Genomic DNA, 25,668 nt, shown 5'->3' with positions numbered 1-25,668 from the left:
TTGACGATCTATTGGGTCAAACTTCGAATCCTGTCTACTCATTTGCCGATGACAGTAGTCTGTGTCATTCATATTTTTCGACCATGGGCCCATTCCTCAAGAAATAGTGGACAGGAGGCGCATTATGGATGAGACGCTCTCCCAGGATTCGTTGGCCATCTCCGAGTGGGGTATATTGAAGAATCAGATGATCTTGATGTTCTGGGCATGAAGATACAATGTGAGGTACGTTGGTCAAAACACGTATTCGAAGTGTCGAAAGAAGCATTCAAGTGTTTGGGCTTTCTTAAGCGGTGCAAGAAACATTTCACCACTTCTGATCTTCTCAATATCTATACTACCTACATCAGGCCGAGGATGCAATATAACTCACATATATAGACAGCGGCTCCAAAATCATCCTTGGAGCTACTTGGCCGGGTTCAACGGAGAGCGATGGTGTTGATTGGGGACAGTGGGGTATCCAAGTCTATTGCTTCTCTTGAACATCGGCGGAATGTGGGTAGCGTTGTATTGCTCTATCGTTATTTTCATCGAATACAGGACCAGGAATACAGGACTTGCTAGGAACTCACACCCGTTTTGTAATTGATTGGCCAGTCGACCGAACAATGCATTACCGAAAAAATTAATTTTTCGCCCGAATCATTCGTATGTGGAATCGAATCCAGGCTAATGTCTATCTCATCGACATTGACGTTCAGAAATTTAAGACTAATATCAATAAACACTACTCCCTCTTTTTTTTTCTAAATTTCAAAATTTTTTCACAGAAAATCAAAGAAATTTCATTTCTATAGAAAAACATTATTTCTAACGGATATTTGTCACTATTTTAATTCTATGGAAGTATTTGTCAAATTTTTATTTCTGTAGAAAATTTTTTTGTAAAAATTTTTTCAAACTTTTTAAAAAATTTTTTTTTTTTTTTGAAGATTGATGATGTTTCGAATAGGAAGTTTGCAAAATGTTTAAAAAATTTAAGATTTTTTATTATTGAATTGAAGAAAAATTAATCTAAATATTTCTTCTTAAAAAAGACCAAAAATTCAAATATTTCTATTTCCTAATGTCCTTTAGAGCCTAAAAATCTTCAAAAAAAAAGTTTTTCGTTGAATTTAAGTTTTTATTTTTTGATTTGGTCACTCTTTTTTTATATGTTTTTGCTTAGCTCTTGTGTAAGATAATGATTCTGTGTTTTGCCTTTGCAATGCTTAGAACTATCATACGATGAGGCGTTACTAGACGGTCCTCTTTACTTAACTTAATCATCATCACCTTCATCATCCTCCTCTATGTCTTCTTCGTCATCATCATCATCACCCTCCAAATCGCCTTCATCCTCCTCCTCATCGTTTTCTTCATCTACCTCCTCCTCATCGTCATCATCATCATCCTCCTCCTCCGGCTGCTTTCGCTTTTGCAGTAACTTCATTTTCAAATTCTTTTTCTTGACATTTTCCTTATTTTCACTGGCAGCAAACTCGGCTTTTTCCAATTCCGATTCGCTGATATCATCGCTGAGTTCATCGGCTTGCAGATCACTTTCCGAGGGTGTGGAACGTTTCTTTTTGGCAGCCTCAGCAACGATTTTCTTCAACTCGGAAGTATTTGCTATTTTGACGCGACGATTGCTGGAGTCCAAGGACTTGACCTTGATATCATAGAAATCGCTAATGCGTTTATCATCCATGCTGGAGTACTGAGAGGAACAAGAAAAGACATTAGCAATCTAAAAATTCTACTTCTTCTTCCTGGCTTACCACTGAACTAGAGGTGAATAGAAATTCTTCCGGCGAGGTCTTAACGCGTATATATTTCTGCAACAGGTTATTATTATCCTTACGCCATAAACACAACCGATTGTTCTTTCCATAATCCCCTGCCAAATCTTTTACATAGACCAATAACTTTAGGCTCTCCTCGTGACTGCTACCCCTTCCATTGCCGGAGGAGTTGTTCTTTTCGGAGAATTGTTTCTTGGGTGGCAGACTGGCGGGGGCCTTCTTGGCAGTTGAAGCCGTTGCTGTCTCAAACTCTTCATATTCATAGTCTTCTTCGCTGTTATCCTCGTCATCCTCATCGTCTTCATCGCTATCAGCATAGGCGGCAGATTTACGTTTGTTAGCATTTTTCGAATTTCCTCCAGCCGAAGGTCCACCTTTGCGCTTTCGGCCCTTCTTCGCAGTGCCTCCTGACGATCGGTGGTGTTTTTGTTTTTTGCCATTTTTATTGGAGGCCGATGGCCGCCAATCCTCCTCTGAGTCATCATCATCGCTGTAGTCCTCTTCGGAATCTACGAAAGTGGTGGTTACCATTTCGGTGCGACTACGCATTTTGTCCGACTGCAAGTGGTTAAGAAAATATTTAAAAATTAATTTTTTCAATAGCAAACTCTAAAAAAAAATTTGTAATTTCTGATATGAGAATTTTTTATTAAATTTTTTTCCAGTGGCGCCCGAGCATGGACAGTTTACAGAGATGCAAACTAGCGTGGAGAACCACAAAATGTTAATTTGATCACTACAAAACTGGAGGAGCAATAAGGTAGCTATCTCAATGCCATCATCTGTACAGTCGATGAATTACGGCTATGATTTGGTCAGTTCCTAAGCCAGGGGCTTGACACGCAGGATCTAAATTTACTTGTGAACAACCAGCCACTACATACGAACACACATGGCCTAATAGGAGAGCAAATACTAGACGCTGCCATAATGAGTTCTGCAGTGAGATCACACTGGATGAAAAGGTTTTAACGGAGATATAGACAAACGGATTCGCCTGGTAGTGATTCAACGCCAAGGTCTGGAGGAAATAGCTGGTGAGTAGAGTGAATCTGTTAAGTGACAAGGACAGTCCACTTATTATAATAATAGTAAGAGCGAATCCGAGGTACCCCAAAAGTACTACCCAAAAATAAAAGTGCACCGATCGAGACAATATGGGATTCAAATGAAAGGTATTCAAGAGTGGAGTACGAATTTCATAAAAAAAGTTGGGTCCCTGCCCAAAACCCCTTAATATAGGTTTATTTGATGATCATGACAATATGGGACTCAAATGAAAGGTACTCGGGAATAGATTACGAATATGGTCAGGTAGTAGGAATAGGCGTTATAATTTTTTGATATCGGAAGGGGGCGGACTCTCCCCCTTACCCCAAAAGTACTACCCAAAAAAAAAAGTGGACCAAACACGACAATATGGGATTCAAATGAAAGGTATTCAAGAGTGAAGTACGAATTTCATTAAACAAGTTGGGTCCAAGTACCTGGGGGGCCGCCCCTGCCCAAAACCCCTTAATATAGTTTTATTTGACGATCATGACAATATGGGACTCAAATGAAAGGTATTCGGGAATAGATTACGAATATGGTCAGGAAGTAGGAATAGGCGTTATAATTTGTTGATAACGGAAGGGGGCGGACCCTCCACCTTTATCCCAAAAACACCACCCAAAATCATAAGTGGACCGATAAGGACAATATGGGTATCAAATGAAAAGTATGCGGGAGTTTATAACGAATCTGGCATACAAATTCATGTCGAAGTATAGGGGGTCACCCCAACCCCCCAAAAAAATGCCCAAAATGGGCACATTACCCAATCGCGGATATATGGGACTCGATTTATTTGTTCCGTATAGACTGAAAAACGGCAGAACCGATTTACTCAAAGTTTTCGGATATTGTGTAGGTTGGTGTGGATGGAAACATAACCTATATAATTTTTCGGTATCGGAAGGGGAACGGACCCTCCCCCTTATGCCAAAAACACAACCCAAAATCAAAAGTGTACCGATCGGGACAATATAGGCCATACGAATATGGTATTAAAATTTGGGTCTAAGTGCCCATCGGGCCGCCCCAAAATTCCCCCAAACAGACATATTGCACGTTCTTTTCAATATATGGCTCAAATGAAAGGTATTCGGGAGTAGATTTTGAATCTGGCATACAAAATCAGATCGAAGAATAGGGGTCACGCCACCCCTCAAAAACCCCATTATGACTATATGATACTTGGTTGAACCGATTTTCTTAAAATTTTCATAGATTGCATACGTTTGTTTGGAAGGAAACATAGGCTATATAAATTTTAGATATCAGGTGGAGGCGGACCCTCCCCCTTACCCCAAAAACGCCAATGTGGTCCGATGGGCACAATAAGGGTATCAAATGAAAGGTTTTGGAGACCATAAAATTAATATGGTATTGAAATTTGGGTCCAAGTACCCAGAGGCTCCCCCCAACCCCAAAACTTCTCTACACAGATGTATTCGAAGTTCATGGCAATATGGGACTCAAATGAAAAGTATTTGGCAGTAGATTACAATTAGGCATAAAACCCCTAAATACCCCTAAATGGGCATATAAGCCGACCATGGCTATATGGGACTCAAATGAATGGTATTAGGGAGTTGATTATGAATATGACATTAAAATTTGCGTTCAAGTCTAGGTGGCGCTTTTCTTCCTAAAGATATGTCAAATGGTTTATTTTACCCATTATGACAATATGGGATTAAAATGAAAGGTATTTGAGAGTAGAAAAACGAATTTGATATCCAATTTTGGAGCTAAGCACCACCTCTAAACTTAATTTCCGTTGGGAATAAACGACGAATTTGACATCTATTTTCAGTGCAAAGTGCCGGTGGCCGCCCTCGCCCCAAAACACCCTCCATACGGTTTATTTTTACCGCCCATGGCAATATGGGCTCAAATTAAAGGGATTTGAAAGTGCAGCACGAATTTGATACCCATATTTGAGTCGAAATGTCTGAGGTGCCATTTCTCCCCTAATAAGAACATTACCCTAAGGAAGAACATTACCACCAGGAATCGAGAAGCGGCAAATTCTCACACATCCATGAGTGCTTTCCCATTCAAGTTTAAACTCAATGGTAAGGACCTTTTTTTTATAGCAGAGTCTGAACGGTGTCCCGCAGTGCGACACCTCTTTGGGAAATTTTTTAAATGACTATGCATGGCATTGTACCTCTCAAATGTCGCGAACATTAAGAGGGGATAAACACCGCTTTGTCTGATGTTCTTGCCAGGATTCGAACGCGTTCAGCGTCTTAGGCAACAATGGCACGAATTCGATATCCGCATTCAGGGCGAGGTGTCCTCACCCTAAAAAGTTATTAGAGAGTTAAAGAAGGCGCAGCGGAGCGGTCCCGGTTCGGCTAGTCTATTTTATATCATACTCATCAGCTTCCACGCCATTTATGACTATGATCCAAATCAGCACATATTTGGATATAGTAGCTATATAGACCATAGAACCTTATAAGAAGGCACCGTAGAGCAGAAGTTAACATCTCCGCCTATGGCGCCGAATGCATGGCTTCGAGTCCTGGCGAGAACATCAGAAAAAATTTTTAGCGGTGATTATCCCCTGGTAATGTTTTTCGATGTAAAAACTTCTCCCAAGAGAGGTATCGCACTGCGGCTCGCCATTCGGACTCGGCTTTAAAAAGATGGCCACTTTTTGAGTTTAAACTTGAATCGGACAACACTCATTGATATATTATTTCATAATGGAATGTTCATGGGAAAATTTGCATATTGCCATATAGACCAATCTACAAGTTTAACATCCTTAACATATAAAATGCGTATTTGTATACGATTTGAAGATATAAGCGCAAGAATATGCGACTGGGAAGTGTTGAATGACCACAGCTTCTGTGATCATAGTAATATTAGTCTTAGCCTTGGAAAATAATGCTGCAGAAGTGGTTCCTCGGTTAATCAGAAGAAAGGCGGATTGGGTTAAATTTCGGCACAAATTCTGCACATCCCTTCCCTTCCCTTCTAGACCAGAAAAGGAAGTGAAAACTGCGAAGGATATAGACATAATGGTCAAGCGGATCACCAAGTCAGGTCAAGGGGCAAACGGCGACCGCCATGGTGGACCCCAAACCTGCTTGGTCTAAGGAAGGACTGCAGAAAACTTCAAAAGGGCGAAAGCCACAAGGCCACCACACGCTTGGGACATCTATTGGGATGAGCTAAGAAAATACAAGGGCGAGCTGAGAAAGGCTCAGAACAAATCCTGGGTTGAATTCTACAGCTCCGTGGAGGATACATCTGAGGCCTCTAGGCTAAGGAAGATTCTGTCCTCTAGACCTATTACGGTGGGGTTTATTCAACGGACAACGTGGCGCCAGAAGGGGTTGTCACTGCTCTGCATTTGTCGGAGGTTATTGGGGAAATTGTGTATGAGCCGTAAAACCTTTGGGCGATAAGAAGTTGCGACTCCTTTAAGTCGCCAGGCCCTGATGATGTATTACCGGTTGAATTTCCAGCTGTGTCTGATAGACTGGTTCGTTTCGTTAGGGAGATCTGCAAGCATGTGGGATGGAGGAACACGAAGGTCATTTTCATTCCGAAAGCAAGAAAACCTTACCACACGAAGGTAAACGATTTTCGTTCTATAAGTCTGTCATCCTTTGGAGACCATCGAAGGGCAGAGATTACCATGTCCGCCTATGACGCTGAACGCCTGGGTTCGAATTCTGGCGAAACCACCATAAAATATTCAGCGGTGGTTATCCCCTCCTAATGCTGGCGACATTTGTGAGGTAATATGCCATGTAAAAACTTCTCCTCAAATGAGGTGTTGCACTGCGGCACGCCGTTCGAACTCGGTTATGAAAAAGACGCCCCTTATCATTGAGCTCAAAAACTTGAATCGGACTGCATATATGTGAGAAGTTTGCCTATATGTGAGAAGTTTGCCCTTGTTCCTTAATCAAATGTTCATGAGCAAATTTGCATTTGCCCTCTTGAGAGATTGATAGAAACATATCTTATGGCAAAGATCTCTGGAGATCGCCTGTCGCGGCAGCAGCATGCATATAGTAAAGAAATTCCACTGAAAAAGTCCTCCACCACCTAGTCGGCTACATAAAGGGTTCTCTCGCTGTCGAGGAATATAGAATGGCAGCATTTTTTGACATTGAAGGTGCTTTTAATAACGTAAAACTGGCGTCAATCATGAAGGAATTGTAGTTTCTAGGCACCAACTCTACCGTGAGAAAGTTTATTAATAACTTACTTACTAAAAGATGCCTTACGGCAGGCTGGTGATCTGTGAATCTAAAAAGATAGCTCAGCAGGGGAACCCCTCAAAGAGGTGTACTGTCTCCTCTACTTTGGAGTATAGCCGTTAACAATATATTATTGTCTCTGGAAGAAAAATGTATGAAAGTGGCCGCGTATGCTGATGACGTGGCAAATGCGGCAGCACTCTAAGACATAAACTTCAGGAAGCTCTACGTGCAGCAGCGAAGTGGTCTACCGAAAGTGGTCTAGATGTAAATCTGTGCAAAATAGAAGAAGTTCTTTTAAGCAGGAGATACAAGTTGCCTACAGTGGAAACTGTCTCCTTGGGTGGAGAGAATGTTCTGTTTTCAGAAAGCCCAAAATACCTGGGTGTTTTGCAGGACAGGAACTTGAACTTCAAGTTGGGAACTTAGACCGCGCGTCATGCATTGGGTATATACTGCAGTTGTCGGACTTATAATTCTATATGGTGTTGTGGTCTAGTGGACGGCACTTCAAAAGTTCACGTCCTGTTCAATAGTCAACTGGATCCAAAGGATGGCTTGTTTGTGCATCACAGCCGCACTGAGGACGACACCAACTAATGCACTGAATTTAATGCTACATCCAATGCCTCTGGGTTAAGGCCGTGAGGTTAAGGAAGCTTTCTCTTTGGTAATGTAGCGTCTACGAACACTATCTTATCCTTGATACAATTACCCACGCAATGTGGATTACACCCTACCTGAGCCACTTTCTGATAAAAAGTACTATACCACTATTCCTGATAGAACCAATTGTAACTACGATATCCCTGGTTGATCCCATGGCAGGCGGTTGTACGTACCGAATTGACCCGATGGAGTTCTCCATCGGCAAGGGCTGCCGCCTCAGTGTACAACACACTGCTACAACAACAACAACGATATCCCTGGTAATGGGAGTTACATAGACTTCTATACTGATGGTTCCAAACTAAACAACCAGGTGGGCTTGGGGGTGTACTCTAAAGATCTAGAACTGGTCATATAGAAAAAACTGGTCATAGTATGAAGCGGAGATCCTTGCAATTTAGCTAAGATATAATGTCATAACGACAATTGGCATAAATATCTTCTCAGACAGCCAGAAAGCCATTAAATCCCTGGAGAACGTATCTATGAACACATAAACCGCCCTCGTTTGACGCAGATCACTCAACAAGATGGCTGAACAGTTCTGGTTGCCGGGCCGCAAAGATATCCCAGGGAATTGTAAAGCGAAAGAGCTTGCGAGACTAGGTACTACCCTACACATTCCAGGGATACTGGAAACTGTGGGTACGCCTCTAGCGACATGTAAGCTAAGTTTTCAGGACCAGGCCCGAAGGACAACGAATGATAGATGGTCATAAAGAGGGGACTGCCAGCATTCCAAAACTATGTGGCCTAATCCAAACTTGAAGAGGTATACTGCTTTGCTATCCTTGGCTAGGACAGACGTCTCAGTCATTGTGTCTGTTATGTGTCCCGCACTAGCAGTCAGAAGGAGTTCCACTTTAGGTTCTCATTTCTTTGGGAACCTGTCTGATTTAGCGGATGTAAACATTCGCAAGTTAATGGGCTTTTTAAACCGAACTGGATAGTTCAATGGTAGGAACTTGAAGGCATCTTCCTTCTTCTGTTCTTGTGGTATCACAAAGGACGAAAACGTGTAACGCCTTAAACCTTACCTAACCTGATTTCATATGATGTTTAATGGTCTATGAATTCGCTAGAAGTGTTTTAGTTTGGACGTTAGATGTACTCCACTCTTAAAAGACTTTATTTGAGCCCGATATTCTCATGACGTCCGATTTCGGGATGTTTTCGGGTTGAGGTGGTTCCCCAAGCACTTAGCTCTGAAAACAAATATATAAGCATCGTGCTCTACTCTCAAATACCAATTATTTAAACCTCATATTGTCATAGGATTAAGGGAAGTTTGTGGGATGAGGCGTCTCCAAACACTTGGCCGAAACATTGGTTATCAAATTCGTTTTCTAATCTCCAGTACCTTATATTTGAGATACATATGGCCATGGGGGGTGTTTTGGGGAAGGAGTGGTGCCCCAAATACATGGGAAGCATCATCGTGCTCTACTTTCAAATATCATTTACTTGAACCCCTTATTGCCATTGGCCTTAAAATTGGATATCATATTCGTTTTCTAATCTCAAATACCTTTCACTTAAACACCTTATTGCAAAAGTCAGCAAACATGTACGGTTTTGCGTATGGGCCCTAAAAACTATCAATATCCGGCTCCACTCCCTTTAAGATCCAAACTGTCATGGTGAGCAAATGCGTCCTATTTGGGTGTTGTTATGGGAGTGGGACGTCCCTTAAACAGTTGGTCCCGAATGTTGAAATCACATTCATGGTCTACTTCCAAATACTTTTCATTTGAGCCCCATATTTCCATAGTCGGCAAACATGTCCGGCTTGGAGGGTATTTTTGGGGTATGGGGCGGTCACACATTGACTTGGCCCCATAAAATATATCTCAAATTCGTGTTATACTATAAAATACCTCTTATTTGAGCTATTTGGGTGGTGTTATGGAGCTGGGGTGGTCCCATAGACACTTTTCCCGAATATTTATATCAGATTTGTGCTTTACTCCCAAAAACCTTTCATTTGAGACCCATATTGCTATGGTAGTAAATTTGTCCTCTTGGGGAGTTTTTGGGGAGGGGCTGCCCCACAAACACTTGGTCCAACATTTGATATTAGTTTCGTATTCTTCTCTCAAGTAACTTTTATTTTAGCCCCATGGTGCCAGGGTTAGTAAATAAGTCCTATTTGGGGGTGTTTTGGAGAAGGGGATGGACCCCCAGAAACTTAGTCCCACATTTGGATATCAGATTCGTATTCCGATCGGGTAAATATGGTGGGTAAATATGTCCGATTTAGGGGGGTTTTGGCGGTTGGGGTGGTCCCCCAAATATATACTTGGTCCGACAATTGGATATCATATACGTTTTCTTAACTTAAACACCTTTCATTTGAGTCCCATATTGTCGTGATTGGTCAATATATATATTTGGCAGGTTTTAGGGGTGGTACGGCCCCCCTAGGTACCCCATCCGAAATTTGGATATAAAATTTTTGTTTTTAGGTAACTATAAGAGAGCGCACAAAATTTCGCTAAAATCGCACCACCCATCTCCGAAATCTGGCATTTCTGAAAATAACTGTAAGGGGGAGGGTCCGCCCTCCCCCCTTCGGATATCAAAAGATGTAGTATCCTATTTTCACCTCGGGTCCATAACGCACCATCTATGAAAATTTCAAGAAAATCGGTTTAGCCGTTTTTGACCCTATGCGGAACATACATACAAACAAACAAAGAAACAAACGCAAATTCATTTTTATACCCACCACCGAAGGATGGGGGTATATTCATTTGTCATTCCGTTTGCAACACATCGAAATATCCATTTCCGACCCTATTAACTATATATATTCTTGATCAGCGTAAAAATCTAAGACGATCTAGACATGTCCGTCCGTCTGTCTGTTGAAATCACGCTACAGTCTTTAAAAATAGAGACATTGAGCTGAAACTTTGCACTGATTCCATAAGCAGGTCAAGTTCGAAGATGGGCCATATCGGACCATATCTTGATATAGCCCCCATGTAGACCGATCCGCCGATTTAGGGTCTTAGGTCCATTAAAGCCACATTTATTATCCGATTTTGCTAAAATTTGGGACAGTGAGTTGTGTTAGGTCCTTCGACATCCTTCGTCAATTTGGCTCAGATCGGTTCAGATTTGGATATAGCTGCCATATAGACCGATCCTCCGATTATGGGTCTAAAGCCCATAAAACCCACATTTATTATCCGATTTCGCTAAGATTTGGGACAGTGAGTTGTGCTAGGCCCTTCGACATCCTTCGTCAATTTGGCTCAGATCGGTCCAGATTTGGATATAGCTGCCATATAGACCGATCTCTCGATCTAAGGTTTTGGGCCCATAAAATGCGTATTTATTGTCCGATAACGCCGAAATTTGGGACAGTGAGTTAAGTTAAACCCCTTGACATAATTCTGCAATATCGCACAGATCGGTCCAGATTTGGATATAGCTGTCATATAGACCGATATCTCGGTTTTAGGTTTTGGAGCCATAAAAGATGCATTTATTGTCCGAAGTCGATGAAATTTGAGACAGTGAGTTGTGTTAGGCTCTTCGACGTCCTTCTACAATTTGGCCCAGATCGGCCCAGATTTGAATATAGCTGCCATATAGACCGATCTCTCGATTTAAGGTTTTGGGCCCATAAAATGCGTATTTATTGTCCGATATGGCCGAAATTTAGGACAGTGAGTTAAGTTAAACCCCTTGACATAATTCTGCAATATCGTACAGATCGGTCCAGATTGGATATAGCTGTCATATAGACCGATATCTCGGTTTAAGGTTTTGGAGCCACAAAAGCCACATTTAATATCCGATTTCGCTGAAATTTGGGACAGTGAGTTGTGTTAAGCCCTTCGGCATACCTCTTCAATTTGGCCCAGATCGGTTCAAATTTGGATATAGCTGCCATATAGACCGATCTCTCGATTTAAGGTTTTGGACCCATAAAAACGGCATTTATTGTCCGATTTCGCCGGAATTTGGGACAGTGCTTTGTGTTAGGCTCTTCGACATTTTTCTACACCTTGGCCCAAATCGGTCCAGATTTGGATATCTCGATTCAAAGTCTTGGCCCCACAAAAGGCCTATTTATAATCACTGAAATTTGCCACAATGACTCATGTTAGGCTTTTCGACATCGGTGTCGTAAATGGTTCAGATCGGTTAATTTTTGATATAGCTACTATACTTATTAGTATTTGGTCCAAATCGGAACATATTTTAATATAACTGCTATGGGACATAAGGTATGAAATTTTTCGCCGAATTTTGATGAAAGGTGGTTTACATATATACCCGAGGTGGTGGGTATCCAAAGTTCGGTCCGGCTGAACTTAACGCCTTTTTACTTGTTATATATCAAAAAGAAAAGAAGAAGAGAAGATTGTATTCGGAATTATATTTTTACAAATTGAATGGAAGTAAACTTTACACTGAAAATGTTAATTTTATTAAAGTTGTCGCGAGCAATGAAACAAATGACTTATATACACTTGTATTGATATGAAAGGCAGATTTGAGAACAGCACTGTCCGTGTTCGGTACAATAACCTCCTCTCTTTACGCAGTCGTCCGTTTTATAGGATATCTTATTCGGAGTGGAGATTTTATGAATGTCTTCCTTATAATTCACTCCTTCGTGGATGATTTCATTCAAATCGAGCTCATTTTGCTTTTGTACAACCTCCGCCCCACTTTTAACTTCGTCAAGGGTACGTGCATTGGATTCACCCAGAAGGCTGTATAGCATAATGCCAAAAATCAGAAAAAATGCAAATCTCATGGTGGTTGGTGAATGGAAATTGAATTCTTTGTCGCTGGTGCTTTTAAGGGTACTGAATATTTCAAATAACTGATGGCTGTGAAAAGTTGCACTCCAAATTTATACCCCAAAACGGCGTATATAACTGACCAAAAAAGTCGTAATCAACAATAATCGCTTTATAAAAGGTAAGACGAATAAACGTAAAATCTGCAATTCGCTTTATCAAATGCAAGTCAATGACTGGCATGTCCGCACATAAAAATGTATATCTTTATGGCCGATAACTGGTAATGATAATACAACATTGAAAACATTCTTAAGAAAATGACCCAAAACTCTATGAATAAGATCCACTTCTTAAATTGTTCTATTTAAGTTTTCTACACCTACCACCGAAGGATGGGGGTATATTCATTTTGTCATTCCGTTTGCAACACATCGAAATATCCATTTCCGACCCTATAAAGTTTATTTATTCTTGATCTACGTAAAAATCTAAGACGATCTAGCCATGTCCGTCCGTCTGTCTGTTGAAATCACACTACAGTCTTTAAAAATTGAGATATTAAGATGAAACTTTGCACAGATTCCTTTTTGTCCATAAGCAGGTTAAGTTCGAAGATGGGCTATATCGGACTATATCTTGATATGGACCGATCCGCCGAGTTAGGGTCTTAGGCCCATAAAAGCCACATTTATTATCCGATTTTACTGAAATTCGGGACAGTGAGCTGTGTTAGGCCACTCAACATCTTTTTTCAATTTGGGCCAGATCGGTCTAGATTTGGACATAGATGCCATATAGACCGATCTCTCGATTTGAGGTTTTGGGCCCATAAAGGTCGCATTTATTGTCCGATGTCGCCGAAATTTGTCGCAGTGAGTTGTGTTAGGCCACTCGACATCTTTCTTCAATTTGGACCAGATCGGTCTAGATTTGGATATAGCTAGCCCCATAAAAGGCCCAAAATTTGGAACAGTGAGTTGTGTTAGGCCCCTGAATATTCTTCTTCAATTTGGCTTAGATCGGCCCAGATTTTGATAAAGCTGCCATATAGACTGATCTCTCGATGTAAGGTTTTGGGCCCATAAAATTCGCCGAAATTTAGAACTGTGAGTTGCGTTACAAAGCAAAAGAGAGAAAAAACAAATAAATGCGTGCTAAGTTTGGCCGGGCCGGATCTTACATACCCTCCACCATGGATTGCATTGGTCGAGTTCTTTTCCCGATATCTCTTGCTATTTTCCCGCTATAATATGCTATTGAAGCTATATCAAGTTATGGTCCGATTCGGACCATAATTAAATTGAATGTTAGAGACCATAGTAGAAGTCATTGTGTAATATTTCAACTAATTCGAATAAGAATTGCGACCTTTAGGGGCCTAAGATGTAAAATAGGGAGATCGGTTTATATGAGTGCTGTTTCAACCCATAGACCGATTCAGACCATATTTGACACGGATATTGAAGGTCATGGGAGAAACCGTTGTACAAAATTTCATCCAATTTGGATAATAATTGCACCCTCTATAGGCTCAAGAAGGCAAGATCCCAGATCGGTTTATATGACAGCTATATCAGGTTATGGACCGATTGAAGCATACTTAGTACAGATGTTGGAAGTCATAACGAAACACTTCATGCGAAATTTCAGGCAAATGGGATAGGAATTGCGGCTTAAGAAGTAAAATAGGGAGATCGGTTTATATGGGAGCTGTATTTGTCTATAGACCGATTCGGGCCATATTTGACACGTATGTTGAAAAAGCCGTTATTCAAAATTCTGCCAAATTGGATAATAATTACGCCCTCTAGAGGCTCAAGAAGTTTATATGACAGGAATATCAGGTTATGAACCGATTTGAACCATACTTAAAACAGTTGTTGGAAGTCAGTACGAAACTCGTCATGCAAAATTTCAGTCAAATCGAATGAGAATTGTGCCCTCTAGAGGTTCAAGAAGTCAAGACCCAAGATCGGTTTATATGGCAGCTATATCAAAACATAGACCGATTTAAACCATACTTAGTGCAATAGTTGGAAGTGATACCAAAACACCACGTGCAAAATTTCAGTCAAATCGGATGCGAATTGCGCCCTCTAGAGGCTCAAGAAGTCAAGACCTAAGATCGGTTTATATGGCAGCTATATAAAAACATGGACCGATTTGGCCCATTTACAATCCCAACCGACCTACACTAATAAAAAGTATTTGTGCAAAATTTCAAGCGGCTAGCTTTACTCTTTCGAAAGTTAGCGTGCTTTTGACAGACAGGTGGACGGACGGACAGACGGACGGACATGGCTAGATCGACTTAAATTGTCATGACGATCAAGAATGTATGTACTTTAGGGGTCTCAGATGCATATTTCGAGGTGTTACAAACAGAATGACGAAATCAGTATACCCCTATACTATGGTGGAGGGTATAAAAATGTAGAGGGTCACGGGGCCTGAGCCAAATTTTGTCTCTAGTGAATATTTTATTGAAATTTTCTCCTTACAGGGGGGATTGGCTCTGGGCTCCCCCTGGCCGCTATATATATCGATTGGATTTTTAGGCCTTTAGAGGACGAAATTTTTTTCCGACTTGTCTGAAGTTTTGCTTGAGATGTTTTGTTATGACTTCCAACAACTGAGCCATATCAGGTTATGGACTAAATCAGTCCATAACCTTATATGGCTCCCATATAAAATCATCTCAGCTATTGACTTCTTGGGCCGATAGAGGGCGCAGTTATTATCCGATTTGGCTGACATTTAGCGTGAAGTATTTTGTTTTGACTTGCAAAAACCATGCCAAGCGTGGTTCAAATTGACTTTTAACTTGATATACAAAATGCAAATTTGCCCATGAACATTCCATTAAGGATCTGGGGCAAACTTCTCACAACAAAGTGCTATCCGATTCAATTTTATGCTCAATGATAAGGGACCTCCTTTTTATAGCCGAGTCCAAACGGTGTGCGCAGAGCGACACCTCCTTGGAGAGAAGTTTTTATATGGCAAAGTGCCTCACATATGTCGCCAGCATTGGGTGGGGATAACCACCGCTGAACAACTTTTTGATATTCCTGCCAGGATTCAAACCCATGCGTTCAGCCTCAAGGGCGGACATGCTTACCTCTGCGCTCCCACCGATCACGGATCTTGACCTCTTGACCATATTTAGATGTACCTGTCATATTATATAGGGTCTTAAGCCCATAAAAGCCGCATTCGAATTTGCTGAAATTTTAAACAATGAGTTGTTGTAAGCCTCCCGACATCCAACCCAAATATGGTCTAGATCGAACTATATTTAGATATAGCTGCCATATAGACCGATCTGGCGATTAAGAGTCTTAAGCTCATAAAAGCTGAATTTATAACTCGATTTCGCTGAAACTGCGACTTGTATAAGAGTTCTAGGCATCTGAATCAAACATTCCCAAATTCCTTTAATTTGAGCCCAAAATTGCCATGGTCGGTAAATATGTATCCCCGATTTAGGGGTGTTTTGAGAGGTGGGGTGGTCCCCCAAATACTTGGCCTCTAAATTGGATATCAAATTCGTTTTCTAATCTCAAATACTTTTCATTTTAGTTCCATATTGGTATGGTCGGTAAACTTTTCCTCTTCGGGGGGTGTTTTGTGGGAGGGGCGGTCCCCAAATACTTGGTCCTACATTGGGATATCAGATTCGTATTCATTCCCAAATACCTTTTATTTGAGCCTCATATTGCCATGTCCAGTAAATAATTCCTGTTTGGAGGAAGTTTTGCGGTAGGGGTGGACCCCTAGAAACTTAGTGGGTGTCAACTACATACCCTACTCCCAATACCTTTCATTTCAGCCCCATATCGCCATGGTTTGGAAATATGTCCGATTTAGGGGTGTTTTGGATAGTGGGGTGGTCCCCCAAGCAACTGGTCCTGCAAAAAATATCGTCATCGTACTCCACTTTCAAATATAATTTTGTTGAACCCCATATTGACATTGGTTTAAGGGGGCCAAACACATGGCCTCAAAATGGATGGATATCAAATTCGTTTACTAATCACAGGTACCTTATATTTGAGCCCTTTTTTGCAATAGTCAGCAAATATGTCCGGTTTGGGGGGTGGGTTCTAAAAACCATCAACATCGTGCTCTTCTATCTTTGAGCCCCAAATTGTCATAGTGAGCAAATACGTCCTATTTTGGGGGTGTTATGGGAGTGGGACGTGCCCTAGACAGTTGGTCCCGAATGTTGATATTAGATTTGTGCTCTACTCACAAATATCTTTCATTCGAGCTCCATATTTCCATAGTCGGCAAACATGTCCCATTCAGGGGATGGAGCGGCCACTGAGTGACTTGGACCTTAAAATATACATCAGAATAATGTGCTACTCTAAAATACCTTAAATTTAACCCCCATAATGCAATCGTCAGCAAATACGTCCTACTTGGCGATGTTATGGAGGTAGGGTGGCCCAATAGAAATTTTTTCCCGAATGTTGATGTCAGATTCGTGCTCTACTCCCAAAGACCTTTCATTTAAAACCCACATTGCTATGGTCCTCTTTGGATGGTGTTTTGGTGGAGGGACGGCCTACCAAACACTTGGTCCCACATTTTGACATCAGATTCTTGTTTCACTTTCAAATACCTTTTATTTGAGTCCCATATTGCGGTGGTCGATAAATATGTCCCATTTAGGGATGTTTTTGAGGTTGGTGTGGCCATCTTTGGGGGGTGTTTTGGTGGAGGGGCGGCCCCCAAACACTTGGTCTTACATTTTGATATCAGATTCGTATTCTACTCTCAAATACCTATCATTTGAGTCCCATATTGGCCATTGGCCTATATAAATATTTGGAGGGTTTTAGAGGTGGGGCGGTCCCCCTAGATACTTTGTCCAAAATGTAGATACCAAATTTTTGTTTTACGTTTAGTAAAAACGGTGATTTTAAAAGAGCTATAGGAAAGTTTTTCAAAAAAAAAACATAAAATTCAGAAAAATTTAGAAATCATTCTTTGAATCGATAGTACGGTCCATGTTATTAAATGTTTGAAGATTATTTCATGCAAATGTTGGCCGTGTCTGCGCCTCAAATGGTCCATCCGCTTAGTCCAATTTTGGCATACTCTTTCCAACATTTCGAACAGTATATCACGAATAAATGCTTCAATGTTGTATTCCAATGTAGACATGAGCTTTAACGTAGCCCCACAAAAAATAGTCTAAAGGCATTAAATCGCTCAATCTAGGCGGCCAATTGACCGGTCCCAAACGTGAAACAAAATGTTCACCGAACTCACCTCTCAATAAGGCAGTCCATTTACGTTACGCGTGCTGTGTGGCATGAGGCACCGTCTTGTTGAAGCCACATGTCATGCAAGTCAAGCTCTTGTATTTTGGGCAAAAAAAAGTTGGATATCATCTCACGGTAGCGCTCACAATTCACAGTTATGTTACGATTCACATCATCTTTGAAGAAGTACGGTCCAATGATGCCACCAACCCATAAACCGCACCAAACTGACTTTTTCTGTATGCATTGGTAGCTCTTGCAATGCTTCTGGCTGATCTTCACTCCAATATTGACAATTCTGCTTATTTACGTAGCCATTGAGCCAAAAATGAGCTTTGTCGTAAAATGGAGGAAGACCGCGATGAACTTTCTGAACAGAGCACGCATTTGGATAATAAATTCAAGAATTTGCAAGCGTTGCTTGTTGTAAGACGATTCATGGTTAAATTAAAGACCAAACTGAAGATGTTTAACAGTGAAACAATACACGAAAGGTGCGGAGTTGCTTAAACCAGTGTTGCCAAAAGATAATAGCTAAAAAATTACCCTTTATTTGTCGGAGTAGGGAAAAGTCCGTTCTGATCCTTATTTCAAACTGGCAACAAAAATCAAAATGCAGAATTGGGTAAACTGGTTATTATATAGTTTTCAGCACATGCGTAGGAGACCACCGTAGCGCAGAGGTTAGCATGTCCGCCTATGACGCTGAACGCCTGGGTTCGAATCCTGGCGAGACCATCAAAAAATTTTTTCAGCGGTGGTTTTTCCCTCCTAATGCTGGGAATATTTGTGAAGTACTATGCCATGTAAAACTTCTCTCCAAAGAGGTGTCGCACTGCGGCGCGCCGTTCGGACTCGGCCATAAAAAGGAGGCCCCTTATCATTGAGCTTAAACTTGAATCGGACTGCACTCATTGATATGGGAGAAGTTTGCCCCTGTTCCTTAATGAAATGTTCATGGGCAAATTTTTGCATTTTGCATTTTAGGGCAGGTGGAAGGCGGGTTGGTAATAACCTACCCCTATTTCCTATTACGAAATACGTTTTTTTCTGATTTTTTCGCACACCCTCGTACAACGAATCTGATGTCCGTTTTGGTTTTCCGACACAGGCGCCCGGAAATCCCCTGAATCCGAAAAACAGACACAGTGTGGTACTCAAGTACTGGAAAGATTACGGATACCGTTCGCCCAAAAAAAATTTTAGCCAATTCGGATAATAATTGCGCCCTCTAGAGGGTCACGAAGTCAAGATCCGAAATCGGTTTATTAGGTGCTATACCAGGTTGTAAATCGATTTGGACCATAATTGGCAGAGTTGTTGAAAGTAAGAATTCATGCGAAATTTCATCCAAATCGGATAATAATTGCGCCTTCTAGCGGCTCAAGAAGTTAAGATCCGAGATCAGTTTATATGGGAGCTATGTTAGGTTACGAACCGACTTGGACCACAGAGTTTTTGAAAGCCAAAATAAAACACTTGGTGCCTAATGTTTGCCTAATCTGATAAGAATTGCGCCTTAGCAAGCTCAAGAAACAGGGACCAATTTGGCCTATTTACAATCCCAACCGACCTACACTAATAAGAAGTATTTATACAAAATTTCAAGCACCTAGCTTTACTCGTTGTAGTTAGCGCGCTTTCGACAAACAGACGGACGGACATGGCTAAATTAACTACGAATGTCAGGACGATCAAGAATAAATATACTTTGTTGAGTCTCAGATCAATGGTTAAACTCATCTCAGTTATTGACATTTACAGCCGATAGAGGGCGCAGTTATTTTCCGATTTGGCTGACATGAAGGGTTATGTTTTGACTTCTAACAACTTTGCCAAGTATGGTCCTAATTCGCTTATAACTTACCCGCCAGAGTACTTAGACAAGAGTTTCTTTACGAACAGCGTCTTCGTGCCAAAGTTATTGCTTCTCCGAGAGCAAGCAAGAGCTTTTGGTCATTCGTAAAAAGAGTAAAGGGCAACCCATCGGCAATCCCAACTCTTGTTAAGGATGATCAGGTATTCACTGAGCCGGTTGATAAGGCTAATCTACTGGCTGAAATGTTTGCAGGAAATTTTTCCTTGCCTTGTTTAGCAATCAACCACTTCCCGCGATGGATAGTGTACCTAGTTCGATGCCTCAGATATCCTTTCGTACACGTGGAGTTAAAAGGGTCCTTGCGTATCTCGACGTTAATAAATCTCCGGGCCCGGACGGTATATCAACACTTGTCCTTTGTAAGTGTTCTTCGACGCTTGCTCGTCCACTACGCAACCTTTTCAACCTTGCTTACCGTACGGGTGTTGGAAGGTTGCGAACGTTCAGCCCATCCCCAAGAAAGGAGCGGGGCGAATTGCCGGCCAATTGCGATATGCTCTGCGCTCTCCAAGGTTGTGGAGAGTATGGTTAACCATCATCTTGTCAGATACTTAGAGTCCAATGGCCTTCTTAGCGACAGACTGAATGGGTTCCGCAGAAATCACTCTACGGAAGACCTAATGGCATTTTTGTCGGAAAGATGGAGTCGCTCAATCCACCAGTTTGGTGAGAGTTAGGTTGTCACTCTGAATATCTCCAAGGCATTTGTTAGGGTCTGGCACGGTGCACTTTTATCAAAGCTTGTCGCTTTTGGTGTCGGTAATAACTTCGTTCGATTTATATCGAGCTTTCTCAGAGATCGCACTATACGAGTTGTTGTAGATCTGTTCTCATCAGATGAGTATACATTGACCGTATGTGTGCCACAAGGCTCTGTCCTTTCCCCTTCCCTTTTTCTTATTTTCATTGACGAGCTATTGGGTCAGACTTTCAGTCCAGTCTACTCATTTGCCGATGACAGTAGTCTGTGTCATTCATATTTATTGGACCATAGGCCCAGTCATCATGAAATTGTGGACAGGAGGCGCATTATGGATGAGACGCTCTCCCAGGATTTGTTGGCCATTTCCGAGTGTGGTAGAATGAACAGAGTGGACTTTAACTCACAGAAGACGCAGTGCTGTTTCTTGTCTCACAAGCAATTCACTGATCCACTTCAATCGTCGATACCTATCGACGGTATAGACATTGAGCAGTCAGATGCTCTTGATGTTCTGGGCTTGAAGATACAATGTGATGTCCGTTGGTCAAAACACGTATTCGAAGTGTCGAAAGAAGCATTCAAGTATTTGGGCTTTCTCAAGCGGTGCAAAAAATTTTGGGTTGCCCAAAAAGTAATTGCGGATTTTTTAAAAGAAAGTAAATGCATTTTTAATAAAACTTAGAATGAACTTTAATCAAATATACTTTTTTTACACTTTTTTTCTAAAGTAAGCTAAAAGTAACAGCTGATAACTGACAGAAGAAAGAATGCAATTACAGAGTCACAAGCTGTGAAAAAAATTTGTCAGCGCCGACTTTATGAAAAATCCGCAATTACTTTTTGGGCAACCCAATATTTCACCTCTTCTGATCTTCTCAATGTCTAAACTACCTACATTAGGCCGAGGATGGAATATATCTCTCATATATGGGAAGGAGCTCTAAAATCATCCTTGGAGCTACTTGACCGGGTTCAACGGAGAGCGATGGTGTTGATTGGGGACAGTGGGGTATCCAACTCTATTGCTTCTCTTCCAGGGATATTCGTCTTCTTATATCTGATGTTAGGATGTTCATCAGGAATACAAGACTTGCCAGGAGCTAACACCCGTTTGTAATTGATTGGCCAGTCGACCGAACCATGCATTACCGAGAAATTCATTTTTCGACTGATCCATTCGTATGTGGAATCGACTTCCGGCTAATGCCTTTCCCACCGACATTGACGTTCAGAAATTTAAGACTAATATCAATAAACACTACTCCCTCTTTCCCCCCTTCAACCCTTAACTTTCCTAATTGCCAACTCAATGCACTATATATATGGGGGACATCCCCTGCGTGTGGGTTACGTGAAAAAAAAACTTGATATAGCTGCCATTCAAACCGATCTCGGATGTTGACTTCTTGAGCCGCTAGAGGGCGCAATTCTTAACCGATTTGGCTGAAATGTTTGCACCAACTGTTTTATTTTGACTTTCAATAGCTCTGCCAAGTATGGTCCAAGTCGTTTTATAACCTGATATAGCTCCCATATAAAGCGATTTCGCATCTTGGCTGCTTGAGCCGATAGAGGGCGTAATTATTATCCGTTTCGAAAATTGAAATTTTACATGAAATGTTTGTTCTAATTTCTAACAACTGCACCAAGTACGGTCCAAATCGGATCATTACCTGATACAGCTCTCATATAATCCCATTTTGGAGCTTGACTTCGCGAGCCTCTAGAGGGCGCAATTATAATCCGATTTGAAATTAAATTTTGCACAACTACTTCTTGTATGACCTTTAACATACGTATTAAATATGGCCTGAATCGGTCCAAAAACTGATATAGCTCCCATATAAACAGATCTCCCAATTTTATTTCTTGAGCCACTATACTCGTAGGACCCAATTCTTATCCGATTTCGCTGAAATTTTGTCTTTGGTCTCCAACAGCCAAACCAAGTATGGCCCCAATCGGTTCATAACTTGGTATAGCTTATTTAGCATAGCAATTCCGATCCATTATCCTTTGTTTGTCTATAAAGTGATAACGGCCAAAGAACTTGACAAATACGATCCAAGGTGGAGGGTATATAAAATTCGGCCCGACTGAACTTATATACGCTCCACGCTTTTACGTGTTTTATTTAATTAAATTTAAATTAAATTTACCATAGGATGGGGGTATACTAATATCGTCATTCTGTTTGTAATTCCTCGAAGTATTCGTCTAGGACCCCATAAAGTATATATATTCTTGATCGTCATAATATTTTAAGTCGAACTAGCCATGTCCGTCCGTCTGTCCGTCCGCCCGTCTGTCTGTCGAAAGCACGCTAACTTTCGAAGGAGTAAAGCTAGCCGCTTGAAATTTTGCACAAATACTTCTTATTAGTGTAGGTTGGTTGGGACTGTAAATGGGCTATATCGGTCCACGTTTTGATATAGCTGTCATATTAACCGATCTGGGATCTTGACTTACATGAGCTGCTAGAGGGCACAATTCTTATCCGATTTGGACGAAATTTTGCATGAGATGTTTTACTATGACTTCCAACAACTGTGCTGAGTGTGGTTGAAATCGGTTCATAACCTGATATATCTGCCATATAAAACGATCTGGGGTCTTGACTTTTTGAGCCTCTGCAGGGAGCATTTCCTATCCGATTTGGCTGAAATTTTGCATGACTTGTTTTGTCATGACTCCCAACAACTGTATTAAGAATGATTCAAATCGGTCCATAACCTGATAATGGATATGGACTGATCCGGGGTCTTGACTTCTTGAGCCACTAGAGGGCGCAATTATTATCCGATTTGGCTGATATTTTGCATGAGGAGTTTCGTTTTGACTTTCAACATCTGTGCTAAGAATGGTTGAAATCGGTCCATAACCTGATATAGCTGCCATATAAACCGATCAGGGGTCTTGACTTCTTGAGCCTCTCCAGGGAGCAATTCCTATCCGATTTGGCTGAAATATTGCATGACGTGTTTTGTTATGACTTCCAACAACTGTGCTAAGAATGGTTCAAATCGGTCCATAACCTGATATAGCTGACATATAAACCGATCTTGGGTCTTGACTTCTTGAGCCTCTGCAGGGAGCAATTCCTATTCGATTTGGCTGAAATTTAGCATGGCGTGTGTTGTCATGACTTCCAACAACTGTTTTAAGAATGGTTTAAATCGGTTCATAACCTGATATAGCTGGGGGTCATGACTTCTTGAGCCACAAGAGGGCGCAATTATTATCCGATTTGGCTGAAATTTTGCATGAGGTGTTTTGTTACGACTTTTAACAACTGTGCTGAGAATAGTTCAAATCGGTCCATAACCTGATATAGCTGGCATATAAACCAATCTGGGGTCTTGACTTCTTGAGCCTCTACAGGGAGCAATTCCTATCCGATTTAGCTGAAATATTGCAAGACGTTGTTTGTTATGACTTCCAACAACTGTATTAAGAATGTTTCATATCGGTCCATAACCTTATATAGCTACCATATAAACCGATCTGGGGTCTTGACTTCTTGAGCCACTAGAGGGCGCAATTCTTATCCGATTTTGCTGAGATTTTGCACGAGGTGTTTTGTTATGACTTTCAACCACTGTACAAAAAATAGTTCAAATCGGTCCATAACCTGTTATAGCTGTCATATAAACCGTTATGGTATCTTGACTTCTTGAGTCTCTAAAGGGCGCAAGTATTATCCGATTTGGCTGAAATTTTTTACAACGGCTTCTCACATGACCTTTAACATACGTGTCGAATATGGCATTTATCGATTTATAGCCTAATACAGCTCCTCTATAAACCGACCTCCCTATTTTACTTCTTCAGCCTCTAAAGTGCGCAATTCATACTAGATTTGGCTGAAATTTAACACAATGACTTCTACTATGTTCTCCAGTACTCAGTTCAATTATGGTCCGAAATGAGCCATAACTTGTTATTGTTCCAATAACATAGCAATTATTTTGTTTTATTCTATGTTTGCCTAAAAAGTGATACCGTGGCAAGAGCTCGACAAATGCGATCCATGGTGGAGGGTATATAAGATTCGGCCCGGCCGAAATTAGCACGCTTTTACTTGTTCAAATTTAAACTCATCTCTAAGATTATTAATAGCTTAACCCTATGTGTTGCAAGGGGAGTAGTTCTTGAACAGTCACTTAGCCCGCCATTCAAATACACATTTCATTGCAGCTTTTTATTTTCTTCTTATTAAATAAAATAAAATTTGAAAATGGCACATAGTTCTCTCTTAGCAGAAGAATCCTTTGGAACCCTGATATGTCTGCTAATATTCTTCGACTCAAGGTTGATAGAATTTTCAAACCATTTTTGTATCATTTGTGTTTAATTAACGTTTTCGCAGAAAAAATGTCTTGTTTACCCCTTTTTCCATCATTTTATCCACTAATACAATATTGCCAAAGATGTTCTTACTTTTTCCAGCTTGATGCTTGGTTTCGTTAGTTTTCTTTATAACACTCTTCTTAAGCTTCCTTGGGATGGAAGTTTTTTCTTTTCTATATTTTGGTTGTTTTGATTTACTTTTTCTCACTTTTCCAACTAATTTCTATCTTTTTGCGACAAGAAATTATTTTTTCTATAACTTTTCTAAAAGAAATTTAACACTATAATTTTTTCTTTGCCTCTCGCCTCTGTAGTATCCTTCACTCGACTGTTTGTATCCTTTAAAATTTATGTCTGTCTGTCTACTTTTATGTTTGGCTGGGCCACAGTATTTTCACTCTGTTCGCTCTTTCTATGCGAAATGAATCTGTAGATATTTTCCTTTCTGATGTTGTTGTGTTTTCATTTTCATTGACATCCTCCCATCAATATGCTGCTTTGCTTCTTTTTCAATTTATACACTCTCACACATACACTCACTCACGCCACACATGTATGTAAATAATTCCTGACATTTCCTTTTTGGCCGCTTTTCTTATTCACTTTTCATCTTTTGGCGGAAGTTCTATGGCGGATATTCGCCTACTCTCCATCAGTTGTTGTGAAAAGCCAAAAATTCTATGATTTTCTCTTCTCTCTTTATAATTCAAGTAAAAATCTGACTCTAGTGCTCCTCCCTTAACCAACCAGCCATACGGCCTTTATAATTCCTGCTACCGTTTTAAATTCCTACACATACCATCACTGTGTAATTGTTAGCTTGTGAAGCGTTTGTTGTGTCTGTATCCTTTTTGGGATACAAGGATTTCTATGCACTTTGAGGTGGCGTTCTTTCACTTGTTTGGTCTATGTATCCATGGGGGATGATGCTACAACTTAGCGCGTAGTATCAAGCGAAACAG

General features: G+C 40.8%; 1 protein-coding gene across 2 annotated transcripts; it reads right to left on the bottom strand.

The window, feature by feature from the left end:
- Positions 1 to 993: 993 nt before the first annotated feature.
- Positions 994 to 25,668, bottom strand: LOC106085129 (nucleolin). 2 transcript variants are annotated; one of them, XM_013249177.2, is made up of 3 exons: positions 25,506 to 25,668; positions 1,764 to 2,345; positions 994 to 1,702 (listed from the first exon to the last, which is right to left on the bottom strand). In XM_013249177.2, exons 1-3 carry the CDS (start codon positions 25,506 to 25,508, stop codon positions 1,265 to 1,267), a joined length of 1,023 nt encoding a protein of 340 aa, XP_013104631.1. In that variant the 5' UTR covers positions 25,509 to 25,668; the 3' UTR covers positions 994 to 1,264. The 2 variants fall into 2 exon arrangements, with proteins under 2 accessions (XP_013104631.1, XP_013104632.1); XM_013249178.2 differs by lacking the exon at positions 25,506 to 25,668 and adding an exon at positions 24,797 to 25,404 and having other exon boundaries at positions 995 to 1,702.

The sequence above is a fragment of the Stomoxys calcitrans genome, chromosome 3 (assembly GCF_963082655.1).
Source record: "Stomoxys calcitrans chromosome 3, idStoCalc2.1, whole genome shotgun sequence".
In the NCBI taxonomy this organism is placed as follows: Eukaryota; Metazoa; Arthropoda; class Insecta; order Diptera; family Muscidae; genus Stomoxys; species Stomoxys calcitrans.
This window is presented reverse-complemented; position numbering and strand designations above follow the sequence as displayed.

Bases quoted from the DNA above. Each gene is read 5' to 3' on its own strand.
- LOC106085129 (XM_013249177.2), bottom strand. The intron at 1,703-1,763 runs GTAAGCCAGGAA...TGTTCCTCTCAG, and splicing joins TATTCACCTCTAGTTCAGTG to TACTCCAGCATGGATGATAA.